The sequence below is a fragment of the Anguilla anguilla genome, chromosome 15 (genome assembly GCF_013347855.1).
Source record: "Anguilla anguilla isolate fAngAng1 chromosome 15, fAngAng1.pri, whole genome shotgun sequence".
NCBI lineage: Eukaryota > Metazoa > Chordata > Actinopteri > Anguilliformes > Anguillidae > Anguilla > Anguilla anguilla.
Window position 1 is genome coordinate 315,352 of NC_049215.1, and position 13,244 is coordinate 328,595.

At 45.0% G+C, this 13,244-nt stretch overlaps 1 protein-coding gene and 1 long non-coding RNA gene across 3 annotated transcripts in view; one reads left to right on the forward strand and one right to left on the reverse strand.

The window, feature by feature from the left end:
* The first annotated feature begins 3,496 nt into the window (after positions 1–3,496).
* LOC118214082 lies at positions 3,497–4,864 on the forward strand. Its single transcript, XR_004762568.1, has 2 exons — positions 3,497–4,212; positions 4,513–4,864. It is a non-coding gene; the product is annotated as an uncharacterized LOC118214082 (long non-coding RNA).
* A 1,821-nt stretch (positions 4,865–6,685) lies between these two features.
* cwc22 (CWC22 spliceosome associated protein homolog) overlaps positions 6,686–13,244 on the reverse strand; it is a 37,000-nt gene continuing 30,441 nt past the window's right edge. For both annotated transcript variants that reach the window (XM_035393578.1, XM_035393577.1), the window contains exon 21: positions 6,686–9,590. In XM_035393578.1, the coding sequence (XP_035249469.1) occupies positions 8,536–9,590 (1,055 nt within the window). In that variant the 3' untranslated portion in view covers positions 6,686–8,535. The remainder of the gene's footprint in view (positions 9,591–13,244) is intronic.

Genomic DNA, 13,244 nt, shown 5'->3' on the forward strand with positions numbered 1-13,244 from the left:
AGGAATTACAGTGCTTTGCGCAACTCTCTCCAACACAGCTGCAACCGCTAACGCGAGGTTTGAAGTATTTTAGAGCAGATTTCGGAAAACACATTAGTTTAAAGTACATCACACTGTAAACAAACAAGTAGCATATATATATATATATATATATATATATATATATATATATATATATATATCAGATGAGGCTGGTCTATAGAGACAGAGGAGGTTGCTCCTCCTCTATTTTGAGAGGCAAGAGGGAGATCAAAATATATTTTTAAAAAAGAGTAATTGGTTGCATAATTTATACAATGTTAGCTACGTTTAGCTAGATAGCTAGCTACAATCAATTTAGTTAGCTAATTCATAACTATTGCAGGCGTATTACTGGTCAGCTAGCTATTAGCTATCGCTTATCATGAGTTTGTTACCTGAAACGAAGTCAGTGCTAGAGTGAGAGAACCTATTCGACCACCTTCGTTCGACAGACAGGAAAGCGTAAACTGATTTGCAACTATATATGAAATAGACGAAATATCGGTAACAACCTGTACCTAGTTATGTAGGAAAAAATGTCCAACTTGCTTGGATCATGGGAATTTCCTTTTTTTCTCTACACTTCTCTCTTCCCATCACTCTGGTACATGTTAACCTTTGTCTCATCTGTCCACAAGACTTTGTTCCAGAACTCTTGGGGCTCTTTTAGGTGCTTTTTAGCTAACTGTTATCTCACCTTTCTGTTCTTCAGGCTTATCAGTGGTTTGCATCTTGTAGTGTACCCTCTGTAGTCCTGCTGGTGTAGTCTTCTATGTACGGTAGACTTTGACACATCTACACCTTCATCCAGGAGAGTGTTTTTGATCTGTTGGGCTGTTGTCAGGGGGGTTTTCTTCGCCATAGAGAGTATTCTGTGGTCATCCACTACAGTGGTCTTCCTCGATCTACCGGGTCTTTTGACATAATTGAGTTCATCAGTTGTTTTTTTCTTGTTAATGATGAACCAAACTGTTGACTTGGGCATGCCCAGGGTTTTTGCAACGTTCGTGACTGATTGATTTTCATTTCTGAGCCTTATGACGGCCAGCTTAATTTGCATCGACACTGCTGTCTTCCTCATGTTGTCACACCCCAACAACAATCTCCAAAGGCAATTGCAAAGTCTAGAATCAAGAGTAGACATCAACAGCTCTCTTCTGCATTCACTAATGACACAAATGAATACACCTGCCTAATGAAACACATCTGTGAAGCCAATTCAACAAATATTTGTAGTACCTTAAAATGGGGGGACCATGTACAAAAGGTGCTGTCATTTCTAAACGGTTCATCTGATATGGATGAAAATACCCTCAAATTAAATCTGACAGTCTGCAATTCAACCTCATTGTCATTGTATCCTTTCAAACTCAAAGTGCTAGAGTACAGAACCAAAATAACAAAAAATGTGTCACTGTCCAATGAATTATGGTGCTCACTGTATATATATATATATATATTTGTTTTACTCATTGCGAGGTGAGCACAGTAGATCGCTAACAGCGCTGATGGCGATTAGATAACGCTGGGCGCTGATGCAAGCTATTCCTCAAAGCAGCTGGCTAATATGTACGTAATAGGCCTATCGGGGGAGTTGGATTAAGACTATTCAGTAACCAGTCATTACACGATACTGGACATTAAAACACTGACCAGCTTGGATCTTGCATAAAGGGTCATACTCCCCTGTACCAATGACTCATATACTGGCCACTTCTGCAAATTTTCTCGTAATCTGATTTATTTATTGTTGTTGAAGCTACAGCTTGTCAGACAGCTGTAATGCACATCTGTAGTACTGTGCGCACTGAACCCTTTCTGAAGTAGGTCTGTGCCGTTAATTGCATGCTGCAGTCATGGTAACCCAGTAAAAGACCTTTTTAGAGTGTAAATGAAGGGCTGTGCAAGGCCAACCACACCCTGCAGTTTCCCCCCTGTGGTGGCACTACACCATCACTGCTTTCTTTCATCTTTCAACCCACCCCCCCACCAAAAGAAAAATAAAATAAAATGAACAATAAATAACTGAGTAAAATCTGTTGTCAGCATCATCTGCACGTTTTCAGGCCTTATTTATCAGATCGCCACCTTTCAGGAAAGAGGTGATGTGAAGCAGTCCTTTTAATAGCCAGGGGCGTAATTAAAAAACACACTAATGGTGTTTTAGATGGATGGGGGATAGAGAACTGAAGGCAGGAGGCTGCATGATTTAGGTACCCAGGGCTGTGCAATCTGTCAGGCAGCAGGGAAGCGTCTTATGTGCCGCCCCCCCCCCCAGGTCAGTGCTGATCTGAGAGAGTATTCTGTTCATTAAGCCTCAGCAGGAGATTCCAGGTTTCAGGTAACTACACTTCACAAGGGTGACACGGTTATACAATGTCGAAGACAAGATGACCACTCTATTCAGTGTATAGAATTACTGCATTTTTGGATAACTGTGCAGGAAACAGAAGAGTCAATTCAACATTCAAAGTGGCAAAAAGGGGGGAACATTTTTACATATTTAGAATTGTGGGGAATTGTAAACAGGTTTCACCAAAGAAGGCTGAGAAATAGCACAGCTTATTTTTAGTCAGAGTTGTCAATTAGACAATGGGCGTGAATGGCTCCATCTCAGCTACTGAAATTATCTCCTCGCGCTGAAGTGTTACATCCCTTTACAGCTCCCTTCTCTCCCCCTCCTCTCCCCTCTCTCCCTCTCCTCCCCTCCCCTCCCCTCTCTCCCCCTCTCCTCTCCTCTCCAAGGCATACTAGCACAAAAAGAGGGCTTGTTCCAGGCCTAGTTTTAATGCTTGATGTCAGGTCAAAAATAATAGCATCAACAGATAATTTAAAGTTTCTCCCTGTCCCAATCTACAGCATGTTACTTTCACCATACTGGGACACAGGAATTGCTTCTTGGCATTTATTTTGGAAAAACTCCCCCCCACCGTGCACACACACACAAAACATGTTAATGTTATGATAGCCTAGGTTCATTTTTTCTTGAAAGAAAATAATGCAATTTTATTCATCTGTTCAATTGACTGATCTCCATGAAATTTCAGAAATCCCTTACTGAGCTGTTGCAAAATATTTGATTATTTAAAGCTTTAATATTTCACTGCCCCATTATTATTTTTCCTATTTTTAACATGTCAACTGAGAATAAACAGATAAGCTGGCAAGATGTGAAATATTGAGGGAATGGATCCATGAGTGAAGAAATAGTCCTGCTGCTTATTTCTGAAATCACTCCGGTTGACTAGGGCATGCAGAGATTCTCGGCGAGAAAGAGCAGGGCCGAACCGAAGAGATTCGTATACCGGTCACACACTGGAAGGCAGTGTCAAGAGTGCATCTGCTGCCTCTTCCTGGAGCCCCCCTTCCCAAAGGAGTTTGTTATATAGCCTACTCCATTACCCACAATGCTAGATGATCTGTTTCTCTCCCTAGTCCGACAGTTTCAGCTCAATATAAGGCGGAAGTCAGTCAGTGCGTTTACATACACGTTTGAAATCGATCTATATTAATAGTTCGATTTGGCCAAAGATGAGATTTAATGGGACTATTGTCGTTGTCCCAATATACATGACTCAGAAAGAATCGATTTATTGACCGAGGTGTGTCTGACGAAGACTTTCTTCTGGTTGACCTTTTGCGTCACATAGTGGAACCAAAACAAAACAACAGGTAGCTAGTAGCTAGCGGCGCCCTTGTCGAACGGCGGACTTTTGTTGGTTTCCTCTGTGCTATGTTGTCTGTGCCTGGATTAAAGACACAAAATGGACAACTTTACAGCACTGTACATTTCATACGTTCTATACGCTTTAGTTTTGGTACAAATGATACGAGGTTCTTCCACCGTACATGGATCTGCTCAGGGCTTCTTATAAATCCTGCTTCCTCCAATTTTGTCGCAACCTTTTTGAATAGTTCGCCATTCCGCATTTTTCTTCCATCCATGTATTTTAGGATATTTAACTCCTTTAGTTGCGATAGCACGAAGTTGGTCTCCTCGTCCGTCCAGAAATGTGTTTTTTTCGCCATGATACCTCCTCGACTATGCGCTCGCTGTTCGATTTCCGGGTTAATTACCTGTCGCAGAGGAACCTCTAACCTTTCAGGACGTGCGCAGAACGCCTAGGCTAATTTTTGGCCTATTGAAGCATGTATATGCCGTAGTAAGTCGACCCCATCCCCATTATCTAGGTATGTTAGTCCGACTCTGAAAAAATTGAATTAGTACGATTTTAGTCAGACTACAATGTTTACGTGATTTTTAAAAGTCTAGTTTTAGCCGGACTAAAACAATAAATCAACTTTTTCAAACATCATGTAAACCCACTGTGTGCCTGCCCTAGTCATTAGAGATAACCAGGATTTTCTCTTAGGGTCAAATGAGGGCCAGTGTAAATCTTTCAGGACACTTGCATTTGTCCTGTAAGCACATTTTTATTTAGCAAATTTTATGAAAGGCAGCGATATTATCCTTTTACTTCCCTCTCGCAGACACAATCGCAGCCGACTCTGGTTGCAGGATGAAGACTTCCAGGCTTTGGAGGGCACAGAGCTCGAATGGACGGTGCTGTTCCCCTCACCTCTTCCCCCTGCGCCGCTGAACTCCCCCACAAGTGGGCAGATCTGCCTGTCAATCCACTGCAGAGTTTATGGATGGATGACAAGAACCGGCTGTGGAAATCTACTTTAAAAATGGATATCATGTTCTGTCCAGAAATGAAACCATCTCTGAGTCTTTGTAAAAGCGTCTGGTGCGTTCAGTAAGTTCCCTCTGTACTTCTGCTCCTTTGGGTGATCTCAGCCCACAAGAGATTTATTTAATCAGACAAATGAAGACCGAAGAGATCAAGGTACAAACATCCGGTCTTAACCTCACCCAGCCTGGTCTTAATTACATCCATCCTGGTCTTATCTGCACCCAGCTTAGTCTTAACTGCACCCAGCCTGGTCTTAATTACATCCATCCTGGTCTTATCTGCACCCAGCCTTGTCTTAATTACACCCAGCCTGGTCTTATCTGCACCCAGCCTGGTCTTAACTGCACCCAGCCTGGTCTTAACTGCACCCAGCCTGGTCTTATCTGCACCTAGCCTGGTCTTATCTGCACCCAGCCTGGTCTTAACTGCACCCAGCCTGGTCTTATCTGCACCCAGCCTGGTCTTATCTGCACCCAGCCTGGTCTTAACTCCACCCAGCCTGGTCTTAATTACGCACAGCCTGGTCTTAATTACGCACAGCCTGGTCTTAATTACGCACAGCCTGGTCTTAATTATGCACAGCCTGGTCTTAATTACGCACAGCCTGGTCTTAATTACACCCAACCCTGTCTTAACTGCACCCAGTCCGGTCTTAACTGCACACAGCCTGGTTTTAACTCCACCCAGCCTGGTCTTAATAATGCCCAGCCTGGTCTTCCCTGCACACAGCCTGGTCTTAACTGCAACCCGCCTATTCTTACCCCTAGGCCAGCATGCACTTAATTACACCCAACCTTGTCTTAACTGCACCCAGTCCAGTCTTAACTGCACACAGCCTGGTTTTAACTCCACCCAGCCTGGTCTTAATAATGCCCAGCCTGGTCTTCCCTGCACACAGCCTGGTCTTAACTCCACCCAGCCTGGTCTTAATTACGCCCAGTCTGGTCTTAACTGCACACAGCCTGGTCTTGACCACAGCCATCCAGGTCGTAACTACGCCCAGGCTGGCGAAATTGAACGAATTAAATTGTTCAAATTCTTTGCCTTTTCAAATAAAAAGTTAAAAAGTTGTTCTTTAATGTTCTTTACTATTGTCATTTTCTCTATTTGACAAAATGCATCTGTTCAGGCAGTATTTAGGCACAGATACCATTTTAAAAATATCATTTTAGTAGCCGTATCCAGAAAATCTGAAGAATACCCATCTCTAGTGAAGAGTCGGTTTCTAGCTGCAGAGGTTGTCATGATGAAAGACATTTACCTGAAAGACTGGTATGAGGTAATTGAAGTTAAAGTGAAGTTTCCCTTCAAGGCGAGAACGGGCTTGAAATGCCCTTGGGTCCAGGAAAAGTGGGTGACTGAGGAAGGTGTCAGGTGAGCTGTGAGCTGCAGTATTGGACAGGTAGAGGTCACCTCAGGGCACAGTCAGGAGCAGGCTAGACTTTTGCCCACGGCAACAGTCCCTAATTGCCTCCAATAGTCCTCTGAAAGGGAAGTCTGCCTTAATAACAGAAAACAGACTTCTCCTGCATCCCCACTTGCACCCCACAGCCACATAAAAACTTGCATCTTTATGACGTCCGTCTTTCATTAGAGGAGCGATGCCAGACTGTACCTACAATCCCAGTTCCGTCACAACAAAAACACTGCACACAGTGGTGCAAGACCTGAGTAAGGCCAGGTTACTTACTGCAAATTTCACACAAAAACACTGCACACAGTGGTGCAAGACCTGAGTAAGACCAGGTTACTTACTGCAAATTTCACACAAAAACACTGCACACAGTGGTGCAAGACCTGAGTAAGGCCAGGTTACTCACTGCAAATTTTACATTAAAAACTACCAACAATAACTTCAGGAAAAAACATACATTTGGTGTAAAAAAACAAACCCTGGAAAATGCATGGTTCAGTTTCTAGGGGTACTACTGTACTAAAGAGAGAGAGATAGGAACACAATACAGAAATAAGACACAGAAACCATTTAATTCCCAAAAGAACAAAAACACAGTTGAACAGTGGAACAGACATATTACATTCTTCCACAATTCAAATGGGCAGTGGATCAGCCAACCAGGAATGTGGCAGGTTGGGATCCACTGAGGTAATGGCTTTATCATTCTGACCCCTAGCCATGTATGCTGCTCCTACAAACCCTATTTCTGCAGTCGCTGTGCTCAACACCCAGCACCAACATTGAATTCACTTCGTTGTAATTTCCTCCTGGTTTTCTGTGGACCAATGAGAGTTCAGTTGGACCCGACTTAATTCCCACTCAGCCACAACAAGAAGTGAAATGTGTTCAACGGTCCATTGTCTACCTAAAACCTGTGGGGATAGCTCTGTAGCTAATCTTTCAGATTCCTTGTGACAAGCCAGAACCAGAACAAGGGATGAAAAACTACTTAAACATGATGTCATGTACCATTAGGACATGAAAGCATGTTATTTGACAGTTTAAATATCAGTCCCATTTTCACATTATCAAATTATACAGCAAACTAAACACTTGCATCGTCACCATGTACCATCAGAGAACTGTTCTTCCTCAGATTTCATGACAAATACAACAAAACAAGAAAAAAAGAGTGAAGCCCAACAGCTGGAACTTACAGGTACATTCATAAGCCTCCAGACCTAAAGTGACCTAAAGACCAGGAGATGTGTTCCTATCAGAAAGCATACAGGAGCATACCCATCAGAAAGTATACCCATCACAAAGCATACCCATCAGAAAGTATACCCACCAGAAAGCATACCCACCAGAAAGCATACCCATCAGAAAGCATACCCATCACAAAGCATACCCATCAGAAAGTATACCCACCAGAAAGCATACCCACCAGAAAGCATACCCATCAGAAAGCATACTCATCAGAAAGCATACCCATCAGAAAGTATACCCACCAGAAAGCATACCCATCAGAACGTACACCCACCAGAAAGCATACCCACCAGAAAGCATACCCATCAGAAGGCATACGCAGCAGAAAGTATACTGAAAGCATGCAAAAAGCATACCCATCAGAAAGCATAAAGAAACCATACCCATCAAAAGCATACCCATCAGAAAGATTGCACATTGCTTCTGTCTGAAATAGTATGGAGAGTCTGGGGGTGGCAGGCTGGTCTGAAAGAATTGTGAAACAGGCACAACCATGAACAGGCAGAAGTGTAGTATTGTGGGTAGGGAACTGGGCTTGTAAAGCAAAGGTTGCAGGTTTGACTCCCACTGCTGTTCTATGCTTAACCTGAACTGCTTCTGTGAAATACTCAGAAATACGCTGTACAAACAGTCGGTATGTAAAAATTTCCATCAGTGAATATCACTCTGGGCAAGTGTACCTGTTAAATGCTCAAATATAACAAATTCAGAATTATCAGTAAGAATTTTTGGTACTGACGAGTTACAAAATCTCAGCTTTAATAAATTCAGCATGTCAACCAACAGTTAAACCTTTTGCTTGTTTTAACTAACACAAAAATATCACTAAATGTATTTGCATGAATCATACAAATTCGCATTGTGTTACAAATACATGATAAGTCTTCCCAACTCATAAACTTTACATATCTCCAAAATAAACAACAAAAACATTATATAGAAGGAAAAGAAAGGAGTTAAAATGGTAGAAGAAACACCCTTATGGCTAGAAGGTTCCACTTCTGAGAAAACATTTTGGTAAGGCTTTACCAAATCATTTCAGTGAGAGAAAACGGTCCTGATTGAGTTCAAAAGCAAAGAACCAGAAAAAAATGAAGATGATTTTTAAAAATGCCACATGCGGGTCACTCGGGCCTCCCTTTCAGAGCGGAGCTATCTCCTCCTCCTGGGGGAGGTGTCGCTGCTCCTCTCTGCCTTTCGGGAGTCTCTATGCCTGTTCTCCTTATCAGCTCTCTCTGCCCGCCGCTCCAGCCCATTCCTGTGCCCCTCCCTGGGGTCTGTCTCCTTGCGCCTCCCATCTCCAGACGGTGACCTGTCCGTGCGGCGGTCTTCGGGGCTCCGCCGTCTCTCTCGCTCCGGCTCGGGGTGGGAGCCGTTTTTCGCCCTGTCCTGCCGCTTGGCGGGATCTGACTGGCGGTCACTCTGTTCCCGGTTGGGCCTGCGGTCCCAGTCTATGGGACTCCGGTTCTGATCACGGTCCTTGGGGCTGCGGTCACGGTCTCGGCCCTTGGGGTTGCGGTCTCTGTCCTTGGGGCTGAAGTCACGGTCTCGGTCCTTGGGGCTGCGGTCACGGTTGCGGCCCTTGGGGTTGCGGTCTTGGTCCTTGGGGCCGAAGTCTCGGTCGCGGTCTCTGTCCTTGGGGCTGCGGTCTCTGTCCTTGGGGTTGCGGTCTTTGTCCTTGGGGCTGCGGTCACGGCCCTTGGGGCTGCGGTCTTGGTCCTTGGGGCTGCGGTCTCGGCCCTTGGGGCTGCGGTCTTGGTCCTTGGGGCTGCGGTCACGGCCCTTGGGGCTGCGGTCACGGCCCTTGGGGCTGCGGTCTTGGTCCTTGGGGCTGCGGTCTCGGCCCTTGGGGCTGCGGTCTCGGTCCTTGGGGCTGCGGTCTCTGCCCTTGGGGCTGCGGTCTCGGCCCTTGGGGCTGAAGTCTCGGTCGCGGTCTCTGTCTTTGGGGTTGCGGTCTCGGTCCTTGGGGTTGCGGTCTCGGTTGCGGTCACGGCCCTTGGGGCTGCGGTCTCGGTCCTTGGGGTTGTGGTCACGGTCCTGGGAGCTGCGGTCGTGGTCGCTGGGGCGGGGCTCTCTGCGACGGTCCAGGGGTCCGTGAGGTTCCTCCTGTCTCACAGCATGGCGCTCCTCTGTATGGGACGTCCTGCCCGGGCGCTTGTCCTTCCTCCCGGAGCTCTGCTCTTTGCGCTTCTGTCTGGAGTCTGAATCTGCAGAAGGAAGAAAAGGCCATGAAGGTGTGTGGTGCTGGAAAGCTGTTCAGCCCAGGGTGCGGTTCGGCCCCCTCAGGGACAGCACTGCTGTGCTTCATGTACACAAACTAAGACCTAAAAAAGAAAGGCTTGCAAAATCTGGACTTCGTTTGCAAAGTCAGCAATAACAAGACCGGGTCAAAACCTAGTATATGACTCGACCTGACACACTTCATCCGGCCGACCAATGGTGTAAAGACATGCATGTTAGGTGCGCTCCTGCAAGTGTCCTTGACCAAGGCACTTGCCTCAGAACTGGAGTTGGCCCCCGGGCGCAGCACAAGAGAGGCAGCTGCCCACTGCTCCTAGGTAACTAAGGATGGGTCAAATGCAGAGGACAAATTACCCCACGGGGTTCAATAAAGTATATCTTCATCTTCATCTAACTTCATAACTCGGCTGACCAATGGTGTAACTTCATCACTCACTCAGTCACAGACATTCGCATTTGTAGGGCTGGCCCCGCTGTTGCGGTCCAGACAAAAAAGCAGAACTACATCTACCTGATGAATTCAAATAAAATAATCAAACTACAGAAGCGTAGAGCTGTGACACGCAGACAATCAGGCAAAACCTGACAATGAAATATTTCCTAAAGATGGGGGTGGTCTTGCCAGATAAAATAAACCTACAGTTGAGTTTATAACTTAAGTTTGTAACTGAACTGTACAGTCGGAAATGACATGAATTCTTATTTTAAAAACTAATGTACGTTCGGATGAGCAACAACCCTAAAAATTTAATAAACCAAAGTGTCTCCCTGAAACCAGGGACCATGAAACCAGAAGTCAGACAATGCAGCTTTTGTTTATGAACAAACTTCAGATTATGCAAGAAAAGGAAAACAAAGGAAAGGAGTTTATAGAGCCTGTTTTACACACAAGATGACCTCCATGCTGTCAGGAGAAATAAAGAAGTACACTGCTCTCTTTGTCATGTGTGATTTATTGTTAATTATGCATTACACATGTAATTACATCTCATTTTTTTAGAAACAAGGAGGGATCCTTTAGAAATACCGAGGAATATTTATCTCATACAAGCACTGCTCCACACACACAAGCTCACAGTGCCCTGCTCCACACACACAAGCTCACAGTGCCCTGCTCCACACACACAAGCTCACAGTGCCCTGCTCCACACACACAAGCTCACAGTGCCCTGCTCCACACACACAAGCTCACAGTGCCCTGCTCCACACACACAAGCTCACAGTGCCCTGCTCCACACACACAAGCTCACAGTGCAGAGTGATCTCACACACACAAGCTCACAGTGCCCTGCTCCACACACACAAGCTCACAGTGCCCTGCTCCATACACACAAGCTCACAGTGCCCTGCTCCACACACACACACACACACAGTGCAGTGATCTGGGGCGACATAGCTCAGGAGGTAAGAGCGGTTGTCTGGCAGTCGGAGGGTTGCTGCTTCGATCCCCCGCCCAGGGAGTGTCGAAGTGTCCCTGAGCAAGACACCTAACCCCTAATTGCTCCCAATGAGCTGATTGGTACCTTGGTGTGTGAGTGTGTGTGAATGGGTGAATGAGAGGCATCAATTGCAAAGCGCTTTGGATGAAAGCGCTATATAAATGCAGTCCATTTACCATCTTTCACATACACACACACACAGAGTGCAGAGTGATCACAGAGATGTGTGAAATAGGGGAGAACAATCACTCATTTTGGGACACAGTCTAATTAAAGTCATAAAGGTGAGGTGTAATTAGAGTTGATTGGTTTCCAGATAAGGATTCAGTATTTAAACTAAGTGAAAGAACAAATCCCTCTGAGGCACTTGTGCGCTGTTAGCTCCTGGATGACGGGGCGATTAATTAACACAACTTGGCAGAGCTGAGGAAGAGAACCGTATGAGGATGGCGGGGGGGGGGGGGGGGGGGGGTCCCTGAGCTGCTGCTGGAGGAGTCTGTCAGTACTTGAGGGGTTGGTCAGTACCTGAGGAGTCCGTCAGTACCTGAGGGGTTGGTCAGTACCTGAGGAGTCGGTCAGTACCTGAGGAGTCTGTCAGTACCTGAGGGGTTGGTCAGTACCTGAGGAGTCTGTCAGTAACCTGAGGGGTGGGTGAGTACTTGGAGTCTGTCAGTACCTGAGGGGTTCGTCAATACCTAACAAGTCTGTCAGTACCTGAGGGGTTGGTCAGTACTTGAGGAGTCTGTCTGTACTTGAGGGGTTGGTCAGTACCTGAGCAGTGGGTCAGTACCAGAGACTGTAAAAAATATGGACAAAGCTACTGTGACGTCACGCATTGACTCTCCGTGGGTCTCTAAAACACGTTTTGAAGCTCAATGGCGTGCGCGGCCATGTTCTCGATTTGGAGCCAAAATCATAGAGTTCAGCGGTTCTGTGATTTTTACAATGTGATTGACAGTCCGGTGCGGAAAAGCCCATCAACCTGAACGGATTATGACAGTCAGGCTAGCTGACTGTCTGCCGTTATGCTTTAAGATATATTATCAAATGTTTATGGAGTTTAATTTCCATCCATGACTGTACTGTGTCATGTAATCACGTTATATGTAAGACATTAATAATAAAATTATGTTCAGTTATCTTCAATTTATGTTTCTCAGCAAAACGAATATGCTTAGCTTGCATAGCTTGCCAGTGAGCTAGGTAGGCTATTAGCTCACGCATTAGCAATATGAACCACAGGGGAAGAACATTGACTACACTAATGGTCAATCAATCAGAGATGCGTACTGGTGATTTTTGACTAGGCTAATTTTCATATAACTAACTGTCTGGTAGACCTGCTGTTAACCGAGCAAGTTATCACCATAGGTTTTCGCCACAGTCAGTTAATGAGCCAGTAACTGCTACTCCATCGCCATTTGTGGTGTTCACTTGCTGGGTGATGCTAGCTGACCGATCGTTCGCAAGTCACTTTTAAACGAATAAAAATTAACACTTTCAGCGGTGATTAACAAATCTACCAAGTATTTTAATAACTGATCTGCAGGCGTGTAAATATGACAACGCACTTTGTAGAGCAAGTTTTCCACCTGGTGCATGAAGACAAAAATAATGTACATTGAATTTCTAATTATTATTATTTTTTCTTGTAGATCATCAAAACCAATGGAGAAAAGCCAATACACCAATATGAGGAGCCCCCAGGACCGATTCTGAGAACTACTGGCTTAAATGCTCTTGTCGGTCTCTTAAATGCTAAAAACATGTTCCTTTCTAAATGCCAGTCTGACAATGATGGTTAATTTTGTTAAATTCTGTGTGTGATTTCATCGTGTGTTGTATGTTATCCAGCATATAAACCTTAAGACTCTTAATTCGCTTCGTGAAACTGAAAATTTTGCAGTGTTTATCCCAAAATCGGGATTATAGTAGCTCTGTCACATCTGTGAAGCATGGCCCAGGTAGACATTTACGGAATGTACACGACTGACAAGCCGTCAAACACGTTTGACAGATTGAATATTTGCCGGTTAGCGTTAGTTAGCTAGTCAAATGGCTTGGCAGCCGAAGTTGCGAACTGTTTTAGCATAGGCTACTGGACTACCAAATATAGCAAATAAGCGTTACCTGATTACGCTTTCTGCCAACTAATTATTTGTGACGGGTGCTGGAGAAAAG